The sequence below is a fragment of the Geospiza fortis genome, unplaced genomic scaffold (assembly GCF_000277835.1).
Source record: "Geospiza fortis unplaced genomic scaffold, GeoFor_1.0 scaffold171, whole genome shotgun sequence".
In the NCBI taxonomy this organism is placed as follows: domain Eukaryota; kingdom Metazoa; phylum Chordata; class Aves; order Passeriformes; family Thraupidae; genus Geospiza; species Geospiza fortis.
In genome coordinates, this window is record NW_005054313.1 from 6587589 (window position 1) to 6611233 (window position 23645).

Here is a 23645-nt window from a genome sequence, read left to right on the forward strand (position 1 = left end):
TGCGCTCGCCGCGGGACTTCGGAATCATCAAATGTTCCTGCAAAGGCGGGAGGGGGGGAGTGCGGATTCCGGAGGGGTGGAAGGAAAAAAATCTCTTCTCTGTGGATTGAACTTAGTGGAAGTTGGACGAGGTATTTGTGTTTCGTGGTAGATAGTTCTGTTTTTTAAATTAGAACACCAGTTCTGATTTTTGTGTGTAAAAATTAGCATACGATGGTAAATTAACAACGGTGTGTTTCTTCCCGTCTGTTTATGTTGTATGTGGTTTTGGCTTTCTTCTATTATAAAAATAGTATTAAGTAGGAAAAGGGGAGATGCTGATACTGATCTTTTTTTGTGGCTTTTTTTTTGTTTTGTTTTGTTTCTTTATTGCTGGTCCACCTCCCGTGGGCCTGTGTGAGTTTTGATTTCATTAGTAAACTTTTTTTTGCCAAGATTTTTTTTCAATGTTAATTAAAATATGAATCTTTATATTCATAAAAAACGCTGTGTACGAGCTTCTTGAATAACAGCAAAGACACTGGAGGAGAGGTTGAGGAATCAGTAAAATCGCTTGGTCTCTATTTCATTTCCTTTGGCATAAATGCCAGCTGTCTTTCAAATATGAAATTATTTTTCTTTCATGTCTGCTCCTAGGCTAAAACAATCTGTTTGAAGTTTTATGTGAAGATATATATAAGACTTAAGTGAAATTAACTATACAATACCCCTGAAGCAAAGGGAATATAACTTGCATGGAGTTTTGATTTTATTCTTTCTAGAGCACAGATCACTCTATTACAACATTTCTCTTTGTTCTTGTAGCAGGAAAAAAGGCTTTGATCTTATTAAGTATTTCCAGGCATATAGTAGATGGAAGTGCTGGTACTGTAGGAGGGCATGGCTTGAAAATTGATAGCATGTGCCTGTTATGGGTCAGAGGTGACCTTTATGAGCTTGAAAACTTAGTAAATAGATGACAAATCATATGATCATCCTATATCATGTTGCCCAAGGTTTTATTTAATTTTTTTTTAAAAACCATCTTAGTAACTTTTACCACTGTTTCTCCGAGGAATATTGCAAGTTTGCCTAAATTTCTAATTTAAATATACGTAAGGAGTTTATGTGGAGTTGTGGGATTGGTTTTTGTGTTAGTTTTTGAAGTACGCCTCTTGGTGTGCATGCCAAATCTTTGTATGAACCTTCCTACAGTGAGAGAACAGTACATACCCTAATTTTGATGTCTTGGTGCTTTTATTTGTATGGTCTGATAAATTAGTGGTTGCTAGCATGAACCTCATTGTTCAAGTTGGAGATTTTTATTCAGATCATCGTATTAGATTTTGGGTGCTGGCATTCCTCGATACCTGCTAATGTAAATAAAATCTGATTTATTTACTCACAAAATAAGTGAGAAATCACATATAGAAAATGTGTAAACTTTTGATTAAAAGTGTTTTCTTCTTTTCAATTTCTTTAATCTGTAAGCCAAAACAAAGGTTAATATTATGCTTAAAACCAAGTATATGAGCAGCCCAATAGAAGATTCGATGAGGATTGGCACATATAGTAAAGCCTGAAGTATAAATCAGAGGCTTTTACGGTTAGAAGAAGTTGAGTTTTTAAAATTTCTTTGTTTTAGGAAGGACACATCAAAGTAAAAAGTAGTGGTTTTATACAAAATGCCTTGCTGAGGAGTGAAATTTTACTGTTATGTGTGATAGGTGCTACAGGAAAAAAAAAGTATTTCAAGAATCCCCTTTAAATCAAAAAGAAAAAAGACCTATTCTGTTTCATAAAGGAAATAAAGCACTTGCACTGCACTATACGTAGCCTGGTTTTTTCGTTGTTGTGTTTGGGGTTTTTTTGTTTCTTTTTTGCCCTTCACCTGTTGACATATAGAAAATACTCTCAGTTTAAGGAAAGCTTACAACATTTTCGTATAGAGCTTTTAGGAAAAAAAATTAAAACTATACTTAAAAATTGTTTCTATCAATAAAGTTTTATCTTCTCTTTCACTCAGGAGCCATTCTGCAGCCCTCAGCCCCCCAAATATTCCAAATACCTAATCTCAATTAAAAATAAAGCTGCAGAAATATTTAGGTAGAGATAATAGCATAAATGTAAATTATGTCTTTTTGTGGTTTTACTTTTTTTTTTAATCACAATTAAGCAAACTTTGTCATTCACTGTGGCCTTTTCATTTGGATTTTAGGAAGTGCAACAGTACCGAAATGATATTTAATAGAAGTCTGATACCATCTTTGTGTTTAAAAGTAAAATAGACTTGCATGATTTCCACTATTTTCAGTTCACCTACAGGTATAGAAGTAAGTTAGTTATTTTCTAAATGTGCTGTAGAATTATTTTAATATAGATGACAATGCAGTAATTTGTCAGTTATCACCACAATAAATAATTTTTGAAAAAAAAGATTCTATTTTATTTTATATCACCTATTGCTACTATTTAATATGAGAACAGATTTGTGAGTATATTCAGTTTATTGTTTTATTTAGTGCATTTTATGAGTTGATTTAATATACCAGTCTATGTACAAGTATATTTTATTATAAAATACATTTTTTTTTCTCATCATAGGCTGAGATTGAGCCCTTCTCCAAGGTGGAGAACCTGCATCTTTTACACTAGATTTCTACAATGCCTATTTAAAAAGGACAAAAAAAAAGTCAGGAGATTTAGGTATTTTGCATATATGCAGTGTGTTGTGGTTTGCTTTTTGGTGAGGTAGCTTATATTGGGATATTTTTTGAGAAAATACTCTTTTCCTCGGGAGTGTTGAGAGTGTAAGAAGCTTTTTATAAACACGTTGCTGATGAGCACATGTGTATCGATGAACAAATGTGTATAGATGAACAAATGCACAGAGTGTGGGGAGAGCTGGGTGTGTTTGGGGGTTTTTAGGGCAGCAGTTGCCGGTCCTGCGGCCATCACTGAGCGCGCGTTGATAATCCTGGTGATGCTCAGCTGGCACGGCAGCGTGCCTGGCTGTGCCTGTTCTGCACTCAGTAATGGACTCAGGCTTCTAACCATGTAAAATGGTTTTGGTTTGTAAATTTTGGAGCAACCAGATGTTAAGATTCAATTTTGCTTTTATTAGTACTGGGCCAGCTAGTACACAGGGAGGAAGGTACAATTAAAGCTGTTCTGTACCATATGCTGCCCACAGCAACTTACACAAGGTCAAAGCTAACATTTGTGAGTCAGGACAAATATAAGATCATCTGGAAAATCTCTAGGGGTACGCGGCTGTGGACATTGAATAAAGAGAGGTAGTAAACACTGGTCAGCTGGATTTTTATTTCTTTCTGTTTCTTGCTCTTTTCTTTCCCTCTCCATCCGACTGAAAAACGATGAGTTACAGTTCATCAGCCCAAGAGAGTTTTCCCTGCTCCACTCCATCGGGTTGAACTGCCAATCTGCTGGGCAGTGGTCCTTTGCCAGAAGAGTGTCTTGTCTGCAACAAGCTTTATGAATGCTTTAAAGTGGAGGTTATGTCCATTTCTTTGGGCACATGACAGCAGCCAGGGAAGGGCTCAGGTGCTGGATGGGCAGTTCTGGATTTCTCAGAAGGCGCGCACCAAGGAGGAACACGCCCTGTTTGCTCCCTGCCTTGGTTCCCTTTAGCACCTGCACAGCAAGCTCTGCCTGGAGAAATACAATAGTCTGTTCTGGAGGTGCAGGACCAGAGAGTGGCTTCAGAGAGCAGAGGGACAAACGGAAAAGATGGCCTGCATCCGCTGCTGCGTGTTTCTGGGGGTGCTGCTGGTGCTGGGGATTCCTCCCGCAGCTCGAGCAGCCTTCTGAAATACGGGGAACAGGTTAAGAAACAGGCAGAGTAGTTTCAAGTGTTCTGGTTTTCGTTTCCTGAAAATCTGAATTCAATCAGGAGTTTTTGAAGACATAGTTGCATGTGTCCCTTAGTGACAGCATGATTTGAAGAGTGTGGTGAAGAGATTTTGCTTAGGAAATATAAAAAAAAATCTTCAAGCACTATATAAACACATATTTCTTCCTAATGTTGTTTTTGCTGCCTTACCTTCTTTTTCTTTCCCTCTCCAGTTCACACTACAATAAAAATGAAAACTACTACTAATAATAATTAAAAAAAAACAGGCCAAAAGGTTTCTCTATACTGAATTTGAGATTTTTGCTAAGGTTATCTCTTGCTTTTTTAACATGACTTTAAAATTGTCATTCACTAGGGAAGAAGCTAGGAAGTGTTTGTGCTGTGTATCATTACAGTGGGATTCTGCATTTCAAAAATACCCAAATAGGCATGTATAGCATGCCTAAACTGCATAAACATTTATTTAAGATGGAATTCAGTTTAGCTACTCTAAGAAGTTTGAATTTTATACCATCCTTAAAAAATACAGTTTCATTTGCAGACAAGACTGTTCTCTTAAAGGAGTCTTTTATTTTCATTTTGGCTAGTGAGAAGGCTCTTTTAAATACATGAACCTTTACACCTGGTATTGGAAACAGAAGTATGTTTGAGGATGTGGTGATACTGACTTAAGTACACTATGGCTTTTCATTTTATCATCTTGCTTAAATATTAGTTAGACAAGAATTTAGGCTGGATCTTGGGTTTGGTTGGATTTGGTTTTTATTTGAAGCTTCTGTCTTGCTGTAAAGAGGAGCATGGAAAACTGTAGTTAATATTCTACATTCCTGAAGTTTTAGTATATAATTTTGTCAGAAATACAGTAAACATGAAAACAAGTTTCCTTTTCCTAGAACTGCCTTTCAGCAAAATTAGCTTTTGCTGCAAAACCTGCAGATAATAGTCTGTAAAGTTTTGCCACATGTACAAATCATTCATCAGTGCACACTTGCATGACTGATGCTGATGGAATGCAGATAGGCTACTTAGCAGAGTTTACAAGCTACAGAATAGGTTATTCATCTTTACTGGTTTCAAAAAATTCTGTCTCAAGCAGCTTGACAAATATTTTCCTGAACTCCCAAGAATTGCTAATAACTATGCTTAAATGAGTAACATAATTCATGATTTCATAAACAGTGTGTGTGATGGGAGCCTTGGTCTTGAGATAGCATGAGCTCATCGGAAGTAAGTTTGGTTGCTTCACTGCTGGTTTTTTAATCTGCTTTTAACATTAATATTAAACATTGATAAATATTTAAGAATTTGAAACAGGAAAATTGCCTGAGAGGATGGATGCCAACAGGACTCCAAGTGTTATATTTATTAAATGTATTTATAGAACAAGACTTGGAAGTAGCATAAAATTTGGTAAACCCAGATCTTCAAATTGCTGTTGAAGTTATTGGCATTTGTATTATTAAACAGAAGCAACAGTGAGTAATATTTGAAATGTTTTAGATATATTATGTTCGTATAAGTTTCATGGTAGTGTTCACTGCCTGTGGAAATCACCAAGGCAAATTTCAGAACTGGGATGATGTTTTTGTTTTGGTTAAACAAATCAAACATTTTTTTTAAAAAACCCAAATCAAAAATCTGATGTCGTACAGCTAATGTCTCTCAGCTCTGAAGTCAGGCCCCACCACCACCCCAGATAAAGAAATCTGAGTTGTCATCCTTCTTTTCCTGCTGGAGAGATGTAAACCAATTCAGGGTGCAGGAGAGACTGATGTGGGTCTCTGACTTGACGTCCTCTGCAACCCGTTTGTCCTGCTTGCCTCAGTGGAGTCTATCAGCCCTTCAGGAGCCACTGCAGCATTAGGATTGATGTATATATTAGCACAGCTCCAAAAAAGTCGAGTCCAAGACTTGATAAGTCATGTAAAAAAACTGGTTTTGGCTTGCGTTTATCGGAAGGGAATTTCCCATTCATAATGGGAGAGTGTTTTGCTTGTCAGCATGGAGGCACGCTCGGTGCCTTTGGGCACTGTGCTTTTGAGGGGATTAAAGATGGGCTCCTCTTCTACCTGCTGGAGACAGCCCTCTTCAAGGAGACTGCAAACAGGCTGACCTTTTAACAGTATTCCTTCCTTGTCTTAGCGGGAATGTCAGCCAGGAAAAACTGGTTTGATGCCTCCTGGATGTCAGTGTTATCAGTTTAATAGCTAAAAGAGGCCGTCTTGAGCAGCCACGTCATATTTTTAACTGCCTTACTCAGCTGTTGCAGAAGAGAAAGCCCTTTAAGTAGGACACCAAGTCCTACTGGGGAGCCGCTGCGCAGCCATGCCAGCAGCCACGGGGTACCTTTGGCTGGGTAGGGGTCCCACTGCTTGTGGGCCTTTCAGAGTGAACTGGCTGCTTGCCCTGATGCATTCCCCACTTAAAAATAAAATTTCGTCCTTTTTGTCAACTTCCTTTTTTAAAACTTTTGTATTTTGCATCTCATAGACTTTGGGTTAATTTTAGTAAAATTTCTCCTTTGCTTTTAAATTTTGTTTGTAGTAACGCAGCACAAAAATTATGATTAGGTCATTAACCAGAAAAAACCCAGCGCTCATCTGCAGGTGATCAGATGACATCAGAGGCCTGGTTTTAATTTGTGGGTAGTTCTGATTGTAACTAAAAGAGACTCGCTCCTTTTGTGGAATTGGCTGGCTATTTCCCCACATCTGGAGTTAATGAAGTCTTTGAGACCACATCAGTTGTGTTTTGCCGCAAGAACCCTTTGATCTGAAAAATCTAGACTGGCACAAGTGCAGCTTCATAACATTGCAGCTATGTTTTTGCAAGCTATAGTTAAGATACCAAAACAAGCAGAAACTATATGAAGTTATGTGTCTGTGCTAAGACTTTCATGTAGCTGTTTGGAAGGGCCTCTTTTGCGTTTATATAATTCATAACATTTTTATTATGTTAATGGCTTGTACATACATATTTGTAAATTATACATTTGTAGGAGGTTTTAATTCCCCTTTTGATATAGTGTTTAATCAGTTTTTATAAATCACCCAATTATGTAAAATGTTAAAATTTCAGTCTGAAGCTTGTATTTACAAATCTCATAGATAACGTTGCAGTTTAAAAGAAGTAGAATTCGTCACTGTAGGTGACTTCGCATTAATCAGTGTACATCTCCATGGCAGTGCTAAATGTCATAAAGCTTTGTTTCCACTGCTGTCCTGTGACAGTGATAGATTATCCATCAGCTATAGCATATGCTGTGTTATTCTGCACAACAGAGAACTTGTAAATTAAGCCCAGTTTTACCTAATATGTTTGCAGTCTTATGAGTGCGAATATTTACAATTTGACAGAGTGACATTTCTGTTAAAATATGTCCCAGGCATGGAATATACATGCATTCATCATATAGAGTAAATACATATGTACTGCGAACATTGCTCAGGATGTATTGTCATTCTGTCACTCAGGTCTGGTAAGCATCTCTATTTTATGTCTATTCCATAAACTGAAAAATTTCGAGTAAAATATTGAGCAGCTTTCTGAAAAGCTTTCTTTCTGAAAAAAAATACATTTGTTTTCAATAAAAAACCAATGGTAAACAAGCACGTAACTTCAAGTTTCGAGTTTTCCACTTGACTCCTCCTAACCAGGTGTCTGTTTACCTGCTGCCCTTTTCATTCCAGGGCTCATCCCGACAACTGTGCCCTGTGCCCTTGTCCCGGTTCCACCATTGTGGAATTGCAGAGATTTTGCTGCAATGGTGCCGCTGTGAGCGAGGCCGAGAGCGCAGTGCCTGGGTGCGGGTGATGTCAGAGGCGCTGGCTCAGGCACATCCCGGCCATTTGTTCCCACAACAGCAGGGCTGCAAAAGCGTTCGGCAGCGGGAGGAGGGGGATTGGGATGCAAATGGAGCAGGACTTGCCCACTTCACTATCCTCAATGTCCCTATCAGAACAGTCGCCTCTGGGAGGACAATGGTTCTTTTTTTAGGGGAACTTAGGTTTTTTTTGTTGGTTGGCTTGGTTTTCCTGGCCCTTCTCTTGCTTGGTAAACAACATTTCAGAAAGACCGGGAAGAGTTGTGAATGCCGTAGAAACATATGTGTGTCTGTACATGCATAGGAAGGGATCAAAATAATCACGTTAGAATGTTAGGGCACAGTGCACTTTTTAAGTTGCATTATATAAGCTTTAAAGTTGTGAAATTACTCACCATATATGTATTTATGAAGTCATCTGTATTTAACAAATAAGATAAACGTTCAAAATACCACAGTTTTTATTTCATAGGGAAAAGATGCTCCAGTTTTGATGGTACTTTTTTTTTCCTGTCGTATATGTTGATTTGCTTTTTATTTTATTTCTCTTCTAACACACGCTAATCATTGCAATATTCAGTATAGAGCAACTAATTATGGGTAAAGTCCTCGACTCTGTGAATACTGGGCCTTGTTCATTTTACTGAGCTTATTCCTGAATACACTTTATATTTCTTCTTAGAGTTACTGTAGTGAAAGACTTTGAGTCATTATGTTTATTTGGCGTCTTACGTTTTTTACTTGAAAAGAATATTTGTTGCTCACAAGTTGAGAATGGGCATTCCACTGGTGTGTTAACACTGAAAAAGCAATAGTACTGCTTTTCTTTAATGCTAGGCCAGTGTGAAAATTACGTGCTTGCTGTTGCAGTTTTAAGATTATTCCTGAGGACATGCATGCGTGTATTTCTGATGGCTCTCCAAAGGCGTGTGAGTTTCTGAATGGATGATAAAACGGCTGCATTAAAACCTTTCCATTTGTCACTGGATGTTCTTTTCTTTCTGATTGTTGGGGTGCCAGCTAATTAAATATTCAAATAGGCATACAGTTGTTTTAAAATAAAATTTGTTTGGGGCCCAGTTGTTTTATCTTGCTTTTTTATCTTGAGCAACAAGTCTGTGCGAGTCATGTACTTAGAAAGCAAAATCAGCATTCAGGCTTTTATCAGGCCACCTGGCTGAGTTGGCACACCAGAAAGTGTGTTGTTAGGATCATTCTACTGTAGTTCCTCTGTACTGTGGCAACTTGCTAAAAAGCAAATAAAACAAGGGCAACAAATGCTGCGGCTTGCTACACTGTTCTTTTTTTATTTGTGCTTTTTCTCTCTATATCTGTATGCTGTTGTGGTTTTTTTTATACGTGACACCCAGTTATTGCTAACCTGCTTTTATTGCCCTCCAATATGTAGGTGTATGCACCATCCCCGAGTTCTGATGATTTCAACAGAGAATCTCCAAGTTACCCATCTCCTAAGCCACCAAGCAGTATGTTTGCTAGCACTTTCTTCATGCAAGGTGGGTAAAATGTCACTTGTCCTTTAGGCAGAAATCTGCAGTCAGACACCGTTTTACTGGGTGAATGGAGAAGTGTAAAGAGAGCATATTGTACTAGAGCCTATGGTTAAGTTTTTATATACTTTTGAAACAGTTAGATGAAGGGAACTGTCTGTTGATGTAAAGTTTTTCTCATGACATTAATTGCTGACTGAAATTTAAAGGGATTACACATCAGGCCAGATGGACAGAATTCCCATCCTTTGATTTGTAGGGGCTTCAGAGCAGCACACTGGAGTGATAGAGAAAAATGAGGTGGGGGCTTATTGACTCTTCTGGAATTTGACTGTACAATATCAGCTAACAGTCTTATGTTCTCAGATGCTTGTATATCCAGCATGCCAGAAAAAAGGGGGTTGCGCTGATCGAAACAAGAGCAGAATCCATTTCCTCAGCCTCACGTCACACAATTAGCTCGTGCTGCAGTCTGGTGAGGGTTTGGAGCACATGGAGAGCTCAGTGTCTCAGAACGGGAATTCACAGAGCACTTCACTTTGTGCTACAGCAGGGAAGGGAAACTGCACTGACACACAGGCTGAGGCTTATGTAATGTAGTCATTTCAGCTACTTAAATCTGCTATTTTGAAATGTTTTTATATTTTTGTGGTGCTAGGGTATCTCAGACTGTAAATTGCTTGTTTTAGGTAAAGAGATGTTTTGCAGTGTATGTTTATGATGAGTTCTGTTTGGCCAAACTTCTTATCCCTCCACCTCCTTTTTTATTATTTCTTTCAGTCTGGACTTTTTATCAACACTCTTGATTTAAATCTGGCCTTGCTGAAGGTCTGTGTAATTAGCAGAAGTGCGTGGTATTTTCTCAGCTGTGGTTGGATTATATTTCAGCTATAAAGCCTCTGTTGTTTCTTTGGTTTTTTAAAAATAAATATAGCAACACTGTGGTGGTATGAAAATAGAAGATGCAGTATAAACTGGTCACCATTTCCTCACTGATATTAGTCTCAGTAACTGAATTCTGTATTTGTTTAAAATAATCGTGTAAAGGAACAGAGAAATTAGTATTCTTCATTAAATGTATTTTTCTTGTTTTCTCTTCTACTGAAAAAATACTACAAAAAAGATGGGACCCACAATTCTTCTGACCTCTGGAGTTCATCCAATGGCATGAGCCAGCCTGGCTATGGTGGGATGCTTGGAGGCTCCTCTTCCCACATGTCCCAGTCCGGCAGTTACGGCAGCCTGCACACACACGACCGTTTGGTAAGACTCAGCACACATTAATCTGTTTATAGCTGTGTATGGAGATCTAACTGATGAGAATTAACTTCTCGTTTGCTGCTCACGTATGTCAGTTAAAAACCCAGTTAGAAATCACAAACTTTGTGTATTATTAGATTTATGTCCTTTTAGTTATATCTGTTTTATAAATAAAAATCTGTGGCTGTGCACTGGTCCGTTCAGAGGTTGGATGAGTCCCTTTCTTCTGTAATAAAGAACTGGGTGTTACATGTTTGGTATCTTAAAATATCAACATTTATTTAAGAACTTAATGTCTTATGTCTGCTTCTCTTCTCTCCAGAGCTATCCCCCACATTCAGTCTCACCTACAGATATAAATGCCAGTCTTCCTCCAATGTCCAGCTTCCATCGTGGCAGTACCAGCAGTTCACCTTACGTAGCTGCCTCACACACTCCACCTGTCAATGGATCAGATAATATTCTGGGTAAAAAGTTCTTCCTGATTTTTTTTTTTCATTTTACAAGAAAATGAAATTTAGGGCTGCATGACGCACAAAATTAGTAAGATTTAATTTATGGCATGCTTGTAGATCAGGAAAAATTCACCACTGTGATATTTCTGTCCTCAGTATGGCTGACATAAGGCAAATTGTCTTTCAGTCAGCTTAAGACTTTACCATTTATTTGCTTTCACAGTCGAGCCTGTGCTCGACTGTGGTGTGACTTAGTGGCCACTGTCCCTCCATAGTTCAGTGCATGTGTGTGCCCGTGTAGGCAGTTCTGGCACTGAAGTTTGCAGGGCTGCTCTGGAGAAAAGCAGGAAGGCTGCTTCCAAGGGGAGGTTGATAAAGTGCGTCGTAAATTCCTCTCTTAACAGTTTTAGAGATTACAGAGTAGCCACTATGGTGGCTGGTTTAGCCTCCTCTGTGCTCACCTAGGAAGCAAGAAATGCAGGATGATCATCTGTTCCTTGCACATATTTGCTCGTCTTGAGATACAGCTGTAGAAGTTAAATGCTTGTAGATGCTCCGTGTCAGTTCGATAGGATTTGCACTTAGCTTCATTTTAAGGAAGTGGAATTTAGTTAGGCTGACTGTTAGCTTTGATTTGGAAACATGTTTTAGACCAAGATCTTTAAACAGAACCCAGTTAGTGAATCTGCATGGGAAATTCAGGCTGGAAAATCCAAGTTTGTCACAAACTTGGAAACAGTGAGCCTTGCATTATTTAGATTTCTGATGTGAATGGCTTACATTCACATTCAATACATTTTTTGGCTTTAGAAGTTGATAATTGGAGAAAGAAGATTTGCTTTTAAAGGGTCTGTCTTCTACAGCAAAGCAGATATTTCTGAGGATTCAGTTCCTCTCTGTGTTTCCAATTGGCAGGGCTTCAGACTTCCTCTTGGCTTAATGGTGTGTGGAGCAAAAGGGCACGCAAAGCTGCTGACATGCAACTGAGAGCAGGGGTGACAGAAAGCTTGGTGCATCAGAGCTTTTCAGGGACTTCTTAAACTAAAGATGAGAGCACAACACAGGGAATTAGAGCAGGGGGAGCAAGGAGACACACAAGGAACTGTTCTGTGAATTTGGCTTTAAGAATTAATTAAATGCGCAGCACTTCAGTGATAGCAGTTTAGAAATAAGCTGCAATAATGTAATTTTCTGATTTTCTTTTTCATATTTCATTAAAATTAGACTATGATCCTAGAAAATAATTTGTCTTTTTCTAGCTACTTTCACTTGTTGGTCCTTAAATTATCACAGTGGTTCTGTGTTTGACTTTTAAGAGGAGAGCATCTAAATGTAAATCTAATTGTTTTAATTAAATTTTTAAGTCTAATGAGAACTGATTCTATTGACACTGACTTCCTCAGAAAATCAATTTTAAAAGTGGTTACTCAACTCTATGTGATGAATAAAATAATAAAACTAAATAAAATTTCAGCTTTAAAAATAAGTGTTGGGTTTACTTTCCACATTACAGGAAACAGAGGAAATGGTGCTGGAAGCTCACAGACAGGTGATGCACTTGGAAAGGCATTGGCATCTGTAAGTAGCAGTCAGAATATTCAGATCTGAAACACATATTTTAATCCATTATTTATGTGTCATTCATTTCATAATATCAAATCAGGAATTTTCACATATGAAGGCAAGACAATATACTATGATGCAATTTCTTATACTAGAAAAATGTCTTTTTTTAAATGCAAGTGAAAATGCTTTTATTTGAAGAAGACTTATTCTGAATTGCTTTTTCTTCAGGTGATCAAAAGATTTAAGGCGGATTTGGTTTAAAAAGCTGATTAGACAAAGTAAAAGATAATCACAAAAAGTTGATCTTTAATTTTTTTTCCTATAGTGTTTTAGGTGAAGTTAAATATTTTTAACATTAGTCTTAGAGCAGATCCTGCCTCAAGGTTTAAAATGTTTTCTTAGTGGCCTTAGAAAACAGAGAGGTTTTGAATGCTGTATTGTATAGCTATAATCTATGGAAGAGCCTTTAGAATGGTTTATATGCATAAATTTAAACTTTTAACTCCTGTTGGAATAATGTAAAACATGGTAAGTATCTTCAATCTATTGCAAGTTCTGTTTCCATATACATGCATACACTAATTATTTTTTCATTAGTACGATCAGATGTACTTTTTATAAAAGAGTAATTGATACACAGCAGCAGAAATTTCAGAATTGGGAATGGTGGCTGGGGAAGCACTTTGTATTTCTTGTATGGAGCAAACTTTGCAGCCCTAAATGACTGTCCCTGTGTTGAGTTCTGCATCCCTCGCCTCATACCAGTGAATGCAAATGTGTATATTCATGCAGATCATGTTACCCTCGCATCCCTCAGAGGGTCATATGTTAAAAGATTACCAGATCTGATAATGTCTGTAATGTCCATATTGGGAGGGAGAACTCTGACCTACTGGCTTTGAGGAGAAAAATGTCCCTGTTGCTTTCAGGGATTCAGCAAGTAGATAACAATTTGGGAGTCCAGAGGGCAGTTAACGCTCCCTTTTGGTCTGTTTGAGACCTGTCAGAAAAGAGCTGGGATGGTTTTGCCTGCTAGAAATGGCAGTGCTCACATACTGCAGGCTGTTCACTGCTCTGCAGATGTATTTGGGTGTCTGCTGCTCTGCAGCCGGAACAAGATTTTGTTGTTAAGTCTGACACGCTGGCCAGTTAGACCTGCGGGACTTTGTGACATTTTCCACTGCTCTCCTTTTCTAAATGATTTTCTCATCCTTTCAGGTATTTTTGTCCAAGTCACTAGCTGAGAAAGCCAGGCTGATGTTTTGAGGAAAAACTAAATATATTGCGAGTGGAAGTCAGGGCAGAAATGTTTAATCTAACTGGTGGGTGGGCTCTGGTTGTCATAGAAACTTGTTTCTGTCATCCCGTGTTGTTGCTTGGCAGGAGCAGCCAGGTCATTCCATAAATCATTTCTGTCATAGCTGATGGTGATGCATTCCATCTGCTCTATCAGTGCATGCCATAGTCTGCACACTTCAAATCCCTCGCCTCATCCATCTGCTTCCCCCGCACCCCGCAGCACGCGCACCCAGCACACTCCCTGCACTCCCTCTGCGAGAGCGCGGCTGCGGCTGGGCTCTCCTGCAGGTGAAGCTGACACACATGAATTTTGACAGCTAGGAAATCAAGAATATTTTTCTGTTTGAACAAAGTTTTATTCGAATACTGCGATTGTCGTGCCTTTTTTTTCCCCCTAAGATGCCACTGTGTCCCTTTCTGTTTTGGCTTTAAATGCTGCTGCTGCAACTGTTGAGAGGAATTTCTAGTTCTAAAATTCTGTTGATGTACATCTCACAATAGGCCTTTCATGTGTGAAACATCAGAGGATACGACATTTGTTCTTCAGTTTAGGTATTAAAGACCATACAGAATAGTATGTGATTAAACATGTAAGGCCAGATAATACATTTGCAAAGGTTCTTTTATTTTAGGTTTAAGCCTGGATAATTGTGGTCTTAATCTCAGGGTAGGCAAGAAAGAGAATTGTACATGAAAGTATTTACACAAAGTTCCCAAAGCCCTGTGGATTATGCATTAGTTTGGATAATGAACTAGTATAGATAGAAAGAAAAGAAAATCTGGGTATTCGTGCCATTTCTAATGTGTTTCCCTGAACATTTGCCAAACAATAACCCTTTAAGATTGTGCCCATGGAGGGTTATATGGCAGGAGAAACATCTGGTTTATTTCATTGCCTAATGCCAAATCAAAACACTTGGTCTTTAATTTAGAGGAGATCAAACAGGAGGACTGTTTAACTTTGTTGATTATATCAGACCTCTTTGTGATAACTTATGTTTTGATTCCTACCTCAGCACTGGGGTAAAGGCCTTTGTACCGTCTCGGTAGTTAAATAGCCACTGGTCCCTCCACAAAAGAAAAGAAAATGTAGGGAAGTTGACTTCTAAAAGTAATTCATGAATTAAGTTTCTTTGTTGCTTTAGACTCAATAACATTAACATAACAAAGCCTAACTGAAATGTACACTGTAGTGTTTAAAAAATTGGACTAACAGCTCCGAGGTTTGGCTCTGCAGGCTCTCAATTGTGCAGCTTTTGTCTAAGAGCCTTTTCATTAGACCCTGGCATATTGGCACCCCACTGATTGGAATGGACCATGACTGATAGGAGGAGGAGTCTCATTTGTTGCAGTAAAATGAGTCATGTTACCGTTTAAGCCTGGCAGAAGGTGTCAGGGTTGTTCATCATTGGTCATTTAACAGCACAGCAGCCAGGGTCTGAATGCAGAATGAATTCTGACCTCGTATTTTAGCTGGGGCTTTGCTGTACTGTAGATTTTCCCTGTTATAAAATACAGCAAAATAAAATTGGCAGGTACGCCTGTGGAAAATGAGCAGTTTCAAAGAAAACTTTGTGGCCTTTGACTTTATTTTAATTTTCTGTATCTTATCTGTCTGAAACTCTCTGCAGTTCTTATACTGACACCCAAGATTTATTTTTATGCTGATGTACAATGCATGAATTTCCTCCGGTAGTATGAGGTAGTTTGTTCTAAATATATTTCCTTTCTAGCATGTATGAAAAGGAGGAAGCATTTCCATTAGGGAACTGATGGTCTTTTCTAATGGAAAAGTACAATATACCAGGAAGGAGCATGTGGTCTATCAGGTCCTGGTTTTGTCAGTTCAGAAAATACAATATGGAACTTAATGAAGTTATTGTCAGCTAAATGCTGAAATGTCATATTGTCTGTGTGAAGAGACATCAACCACACTGCCAGTGAAGATTTTTTTAACTGCCATCTGATGACTAACAAATCCTGGTCTCTGCTCAAGTAAAACAGGTTTGAACTGATGACCTATAAAAATATGTTCTGAAGTCCATAGTCAGCCTCTAAATCTATTAAATTCCTTTCATAAAATGAATTTGCCCAGTGTCTTGAGATTTTAATTTTTAATTAAAGCTTTAAGCATTATGTCTTCTATTTTTACCAATAGTTTTTAATTTCATTATTAGCAAGAAAAGAATTGTTGTAAGTTTAGTATCTCAAGAGACCAATTGATACTGAAATAAGAGAGAAGCATGTTATGTGCTGCAGTACATTGCAAGAGGAACAAAATTTCAAAATTTTTTTTTGTTTGGTAGGTACCAATAACAAGAGAGCCTGAATGCTTTCTTGGTGTTTTGTGAAGGATTAATTTTTAGCAGATAACATGTGTTGACTGCTAAAATCTCTGTCTAAAGTTTGGAAAGTCATTATTCATTGGCATTTTCCTAAAGTTTTGTTTGATATAATTAGCTGTGTACTGTGAACTCTTACGTGAATCGTTCCCCTGCAGAGACAAAAAGGCTGTAATTTCTGCTGCTCTTAAACGAGCAGGAAGGTCGGTAATACTTGTGTCACTATGAAATACAGACTGTGCTTATTTGGACAGCTGCTTGAAAATGAAAGTTCTTTGGACGTTTTTAGAGCCTTGAGTGTAATAAAGCAGAGCTATGATTGAAGGATCAAATTGCATTTTTTATCAATCCAGAATCAAGAGTGACAATTAAAACATGAAAAAGAATCCTAACAGCGTTTTTCCTGTGTATTGTAACGTATATTGATATATAATCTCTTTGTCTGTCATCAGATTTATTCTCCTGATCATACCAGCAGTAGTTTTCCATCGAATCCATCAACACCAGTTGGGTCACCATCGCCTCTTACAGGTACAGACTGGCCATTTGTCAATACCTTGTTTGTGGTTTTGAAAATGTCCTGTTGGAAATCATCATTAACTTCCTTGCATAACTGCTTGTGCATTTTGGTTATTTTTCCATTGTAAAAAGAAGATTTATAAATCCAGATTCTTAGACATTTTGTTAGGGGCACTCACTTGAGTCCTGGCATCTTGCTTTGAAAATCAGCAAATTAAAATAATGTTTGGAAGCATTAACTGGCCATACATGTGAGGGCTATAAAGATGTCTGTATGGATTTGCACTGTTGGAGAGAAAGAAGAGTGATTTGCTTTGATTTGATTGAGTTTTTTTTAAAGCTATATGTTAAAGCTCTGCATCAGCTTTCAGTGACAAACACAGCAGATGTGTGTTCCCTCTAATGAAAATATAGTAGGCTATGAGACTATCCAACTTGTACACAAGATAGCTTTTCATTCATATATTTCATGAATGTTTTCATTCTCTGGGAAAAGAATTTCTGGCATTTTTAAAAATAAATGCTGTGTATTGCAGGCACCTCTGTCACCTGTGCTTTGTGTGTTTGTAGTGTGAATGTGGGAAGAAGCATTCCAGTGTGGAGATGAACTGTGGGCAGCTGCCTACAGCTATTAGTGCTAGTGCAGCTTTCACAGACACTGTGGCCTCAGCTGTCTAGTAAAAGTTGAACAGCTGTTCTCCATATAGAGAGGACTGTGAAAGCTCCATTGACTTAAATTTGTTGTTTAACAAAGAACTAGAATTACAAGTAAGATGATGTAACTTTAACCCTGTTCTTTCCTATAGTGCAATTTGTTAAATTATTTAACATTTATACAACAGTCTGTTTCCATGTTCTCTGTTGTTTAGTACATCCATGCAGGCTTCTGGCCATTGGTCACTTTTTTGTAAATGTTGTGCTTCTTGTAAAACAATAAAATTACCTTAAGGTGAAAAGGGTACAGAATGAGTTTAGCTGAATGCTTTTGTAATCTAGATGAATAAATTAGTAAAGGTATTGCATGCAAAACGCAGTCATAATCATATGGCTGTGAATATGCATATCTTTATATGCAGTGTCACTCAAAGCCTCCATCATTCATGCTTCACTCCTGTTTAATGGACACTGCTCTGGTTTTCTGTGGATGTAATGGATTAATGAATATCTGACATGGCTTACCTGAGCAGCTGCTTTGGGCATTTCTTTTCTATTATTGAATAATCCATGTTGAATTGAGTAATGATGGGATTAATGGGATTTTTGATTTAGTGATTACAGTTGACAAAAATGTTTCGTGTATTCTGTTGTACTGAAAAGGCAGATCAGACCAGAAAATTATTATTATTTTCTTTTTAACATCAAAGCAAGTATTGAAAATATTTTGTGGCTGGAAGAAAGAAGTTCTGGCATTTCCAAGTATTTAAAAATTATAAAGATCCCAAAGAGTTTTTTTTCAAGAGTTGCCTAATGAGATACTGCACCTCGTTTTGTAAGCGTGAAAGCACTAGCTAATTTCTGAGTTCAGAATACAAATTTGAGGTTACTAAAATGTGTTTTTCTTTTGCTGTTGTTGTCTTTGCCTGTTGCAGCCTGTATGAAATGTACAAAATTTGCACTTTATGTTCCTTATTCTGGATTCTGTTGATTAAGACAGTAGTAGACATAAGTAAATAATACTGAAATCCTTTTCAGGCTCAAACTTAGCATCTGCTTCACATTTATACCGTCCCATCCCCTTTAATTCCAGTGATACAGAATTTATCAGGCCTTTGGTAAATTGCTCCAGTAGTTAATTACCTTCATTTATGAATCTGGACTTTTATCTTTATTCCCAGATGAGTCACTAAGAACACGGTGAAGCACAATGTGAAGTAATTACTACTGCATTTATTGCTATTTATACTCCTGGTAGCCATTTTCTGTCTTGACCCAAAAAGTTATTGCAGATAAAACAAATGTTTTATGTGTACCGAAATAATATATTTTGGAGCATTTTAGCCTTCGTTGTCATTTTCCCCTTTTGCATTTAGGTATTTGTTTAGTTGGCATTCACAGTATTACAGATTGCTTAAGTCATAATTTGCCCATGCTTTAATTGTGAGTTAGGGCAGGAGTACTCAGTTTACCAGGGAGAGCACTGACAGATACCAACGTCATGAGACCTTGGGGTTCATAAGCTCATGACTGACTCTTTGGCTCTGATGTTGCTGAATGAGGATTAATGACGTTTTTTAATTCAGTTAAGTAAAAGCTTGGAAAACAACTTGATGAAAACCCCCAAGTATTATGAGACAATAGTGCGTGTCTCGCCTGCCCTGCCCTCATTTAATTTCTAATTTTACATAAACATGCCCAGAGCTGAGCATCTTGCATAGTTTTAACGATTGTGTACACACGCATGTGAAGTTTATATAGGGAGCTGAATGGTGGGAGCCTCGGTATTTTAAGAATCCTTCCGCAGGATCAGAGGCATTCAGGAGGTTCAGTGGGTTCTGAGGATGCAAAGCCAGCCCTCTGCAGCTCTGAGTGTGTTTGAAAGGGGAGCCAGAGGATTAGTGTTGGGGAGACTGGGGGTAAGAACAATACTGCAGTGATTGCCGTCGGTGACCCCTGTAAATCCTAACACTTGCCTGGCTTATTTGTTTTTTAATGCTGCTGTGTTGGTGCTGCCCTAAAAGCTGCAGTTGTTAATTGCAGGGCTTGTGGTGCCAGGATGCTTTTTAACATAATTGGTGGATTTCATGCACAAACTTCTAGGAGGGGGAGTGGAATGAGGCAAGCAGGAAATCGGTGCCATCTGGCAACGTGCAGCCATGGAGGCAGAGTGCCACCGCTCGGGAGGAGCACCGGCGCTGCCGAGGTGTCACTGAAAGCTGCAGGTCACAGTTGGGTTGGTTGTTCCCTCTCTTCTTTTCTTTTTGTCTCCTTCATTAGATGCCCCACTCCCAGTTTTGTTCTGGGCTTACACTACAGAAATAGGACTTTCTTCAGTTAAAGCCCCCAAACAAACGGAAGAAGTGCACAGGGTTTCAGTCTGTTTGCTGCTCACCTGGCCACCTTCCTGCTTAATCCTGTGCTGCTGCTGTGCTGCAGGAAGTGGTACTCTGAATTCTGATAGCAGCAGTGCTCCTGACCATAGTCCTGTGTCTAAAAATAGCATTCTGAGCAGGGAAAAATTTGAACATTATGCTGAACCAAAATGCTCCATTGTTTTTTCATTAATGGTTATGCAAAAATAAGTGGGACTCCAAGCATTATTCCCAAGTTCAGGAATGAGAGCAATGCAGACGGAGACTAAAGGTCCAGACCCAGAGTAGCTGTGTGAAGTGAAAGTCGGTAATTATAAACTTACTCACTGAATTCTTTGTATTTTAAAAGAGAATTCCAACACAATTATGGCAGCTCTGGACTTTCATGAAATAGGAGATTTTTATTATTTTTTAATTAGAAAGGAAATATTTAGGTATTTTAATAATTTTAATAGCTACGCAAGCTGCACTCTTTTTGTTAAATAAAACCTTGTCTTTAAAAGGTAACTACTTGCAGCTCTCTGAACAAAGGAACTGTAATGTTATTAAACCTTTTCCCAGTTTTCCAGACGCACAGCTCTGGCTGTTATTGAAAGAACAAGCCCACAGGCTCTTCCTTTAATGAGCTGCGTTGGATTGTATATCCATAATTTATTAATGTAATTGCTTTATTATTACATTTGTATGGCTGAAAGGAAGCTGTCTCTAATGGCCATAGAATTTCATGTAGTATCTTTATAAAAGATGCATTATTAGTTGGTGAGAAAAATGCATGTTGTACTACTTCAGGCTTTGTGTTAAAAGTACTGCTTTATTAGGTATTACATTTCACATCTAATTATTTTTAAAATTTACATGATAATTAGGTGTATTTATGTCAGATTAGAATGGCTGTGGTTTTGGATTTGAAGTGTATAGGTAATATGAATTCAATTGTCAATTTGTTGCACAATCAATGATTCTTCTGCTGTGATTTACCTTAACTATATTTGAAATACCAAATGGGAATGACTTAGATATATTTTTACTTTTCTAAATCTAAAATGGTATGGTATACAACTAGACTAGGTAAAGCTTTTAGATCCAGTTTTAAGTTTTTGCGTTTATTAGAGAGGTGTCATAAAAATGGTTCTCCAGTTCTCCTTAACTTGGTGCCTATTTGATGACTTTAAATATTTTTGTTGTGTATTTTAACAATATAAAAAATGCACATTCATATACTGAACAGAGTCTGAAGAAGAATTCAGCAGGTCTTTTTTGGTGACACAGGCAGAAGCAGGTATTTCAAATATGGTGTGTGTGTACTTGGTCCACTTTTTAATGTTGAAGTACTTAGACCATGTCACCGCTTTTGTCACTGACAGTGATCTAACCCTGCAGATGCCAGGATGTGAAAATTATCCCTCAGTTAAGGCAGAATGAAGGAATTTGTCCTCCTTTGTATACCCATATGTTAGCTTACCTTTATGCAGAATATGTTGGGTTTAATTATGTTGAGAAATACAGTCTCTGCTTCCCACTTCTGCTGTGTAAATCTGTGCACTAACCTAGACAATTTTGACAGGTGCCAGTCAGTGGTCGAGGAGTGGAGGACAAGCCCCCTCATCTCCCAGCTATGAAAACTCTCTACACTCCTTGGTAAGAATTGGTGAAAGCAACATAGTACTTTTTACTTAGGAGTTGAAGGCTTGGTTTTGTATAAATCCTGCATATCATTAAAGGAAACAGTAGGATAGCATTACAAATGAATTCTTTGCTAACAAATGGCCTGTTCAGTTGAACAATATAAGACGTGCAGGGTGTGTCTTTCACCATCTGTTCCTTGGGCATCAGGCTTCTGTGCTGAGGACAGCTGGTGCTAAAGCGCTGTTATGAGATTCTGGTACCTTTTCACAAATCCATAGCTAATTCTTATCTAAAGTTCAGTCTGGAGAAAGATAAAGACTTCATGCCTCCGCATTTACTTGTCCTTCCCCCTGTCTCCTTCAAATGGCTGTCTCTAGGGCTTGTTTGCATTACACTGTTATTGAAGTATTAATACATTTTATTTGTAATTATTATTTGTTGTCAGGAATGTTCATTTATTAATTAAACATTTTACAGAAAAACACACAGGCAGTAATCTACAGCATTGTAAATTTTCTTCTTTTGAGGATTCAGCAGAGGATTTCACTTCCTGACTTCCTTCTTACATTTCCGATACAATATTGGGAAGGAAACAGGGAAAATTTGAGGGAACGTTTTGATTACTTGCTTAATATTTCTAGTTTCCACAGATGAAATTTCTATTTTTTTCTGTCTAACAAGAATAAATTATAAGTTAAATCAGATTTCTTTTCTTCAATATTTTTGCGATTAAATATAATTGTTATGTACATCTTAGAATCCTAACATAACTGCAGTGTTAAATATTAGCCTTTTCTTATCTTAATATAATCAGATCTCTGTTGCATTAACTTGACTAACAATTTATTGCTGACATGCACATCAGCTGTTTCCTCACCTCTTTTTTGAATTAATCTTAACCTGTGCTTTGCTTCCTGTTCTGTCTTGACTTTGCCAGAAAAATCGAGTTGAACAGCAACTTCACGAGCATTTGCAAGATGCAATGTCCTTCTTAAAGGATGTCTGTGAGGTACTATTTCACTTTAGATGGTGCCTTTTTGTGTTTCAATTAACGCTTCCTTCGGATTCCCCATTAAAAACTTAAATTAGTGTAGTGTGTGACCCATCTTTTGACTCCAACATCCTGCTATTTCAGTGTCTAGAGCTGCAGTGTCAGAATTGGTTTTGCTTTGGGTTTTTTTTTTTGTATTCCTTTTAATAAAAGAAAGTAATTAAAAGAAAGTAATTTTAAGACAGACTTTGACAGTAACACAACTCGCTTTTATCTCTGAAATACCTAATCCGTTTGAAGGTCCATTTTAAAAAATAGTAACTTGAAGTTTTGTCCAGTTTTTTTTGTAATGCAGATTCTCAAAAAACCACTGCCTCTCTTAATTGTTTCCAGCATGGTGAGGCTGATTTTATGATCATTCTTTCTTGTCCTGCATTAGCTTATTTTGTAGCAATTCCTTTTTTTCGTTTCATGCAATATAATAGCAGCTGAGTAACATTAACCTTATAGTAAGCTTCACTTTCAAAGCTGCCACCTATTTGTGGAATGAATGCTATCTTGAACAAAATCTCCAGATAATATTTTCTTTTCCTGTTTGTTTGTAGTGCTGGTAGGTGCTCTCAAAGTCTTTTGATACTATTTTGATACCACATTTCATCTTCTATCTTTAATACCTCCGAGCTAGACTCTGTTGTGGTGGGAGAGCCTGGGGATTTATTCAGTAATGGCTGTTCCTGTCCCTCTTGCAGCAGTCCCGGATGGAGGATCGCTTGGACAGACTGGATGATGCCATCCACGTGCTGCGGAACCACGCCGTGGGGCCTTCCACGAGCCTGTCAGCTGCCCATGGAGATATCCATAGTTTGTTGGGACCATCCCACAATGGGCCAATTGGAAGCCTGAACTCAAACTATGGAGCATCCAGCCTTGTAACAGCCAGCAGACAAGCATCCATGGTAATGATGTTATAAAATATGTGTATGTTTATGCAAAGCAACTACAGCCTATGCACTGAAACTATTGTAGAGCCTGCTGAGGCAGAGCTGGGCTGGAAGACTAATATTTATCAGGAAGAAACCACTTGAGATTCTTGTGGAGGAAAAGATGGCAGACAGCTTGCACCTGCTATGGGTTTCCAATTAGAATGTTGGAGTGGGGGTGGGCAGAAATGAGGGGGAGGAAAAAGATGGGAAAACTTAGACTTTGGCCTGGTCAGTGGCCCATAAAATCCTGCTGTGACCATATGCAGAAAGCTGAAACTTTCTGCTGAGAGCGTTTCAGCTTATACATGCATTTTTTCCAGATGTGTAATAATTGGCAGAACCATTTTCTCCTTGAAATGGTGAATAGGGAGATTGAATGGGAAAAGCAGTC

The 23645-nt window shown here is 38.0% G+C and overlaps 1 protein-coding gene across 6 annotated transcripts in view; it reads left to right on the plus strand.

Moving 5' to 3' along the window:
- The window catches only part of TCF12 (transcription factor 12), a 158708-nt gene that overhangs the window by 118512 nt on the left and 16551 nt on the right, over positions 1-23645 (plus strand). For 2 of the 6 annotated variants that reach the window (XM_005419669.2, XM_031056011.1), the window contains exons 9-16: positions 9085-9190; positions 10308-10447; positions 10767-10911; positions 12413-12477; positions 16559-16637; positions 21219-21292; positions 22218-22289; positions 23021-23227. In XM_005419669.2, the coding sequence (XP_005419726.1) occupies positions 9085-9190; positions 10308-10447; positions 10767-10911; positions 12413-12477; positions 16559-16637; positions 21219-21292; positions 22218-22289; positions 23021-23227 (888 nt within the window). The remainder of the gene's footprint in view (positions 1-9084; positions 9191-10307; positions 10448-10766; positions 10912-12412; positions 12478-16558; positions 16638-21218; positions 21293-22217; positions 22290-23020; positions 23228-23645) is intronic. The other 4 variants (XM_031056013.1, XM_031056014.1, XM_031056012.1 and 1 more) reach the window with 3 other exon arrangements.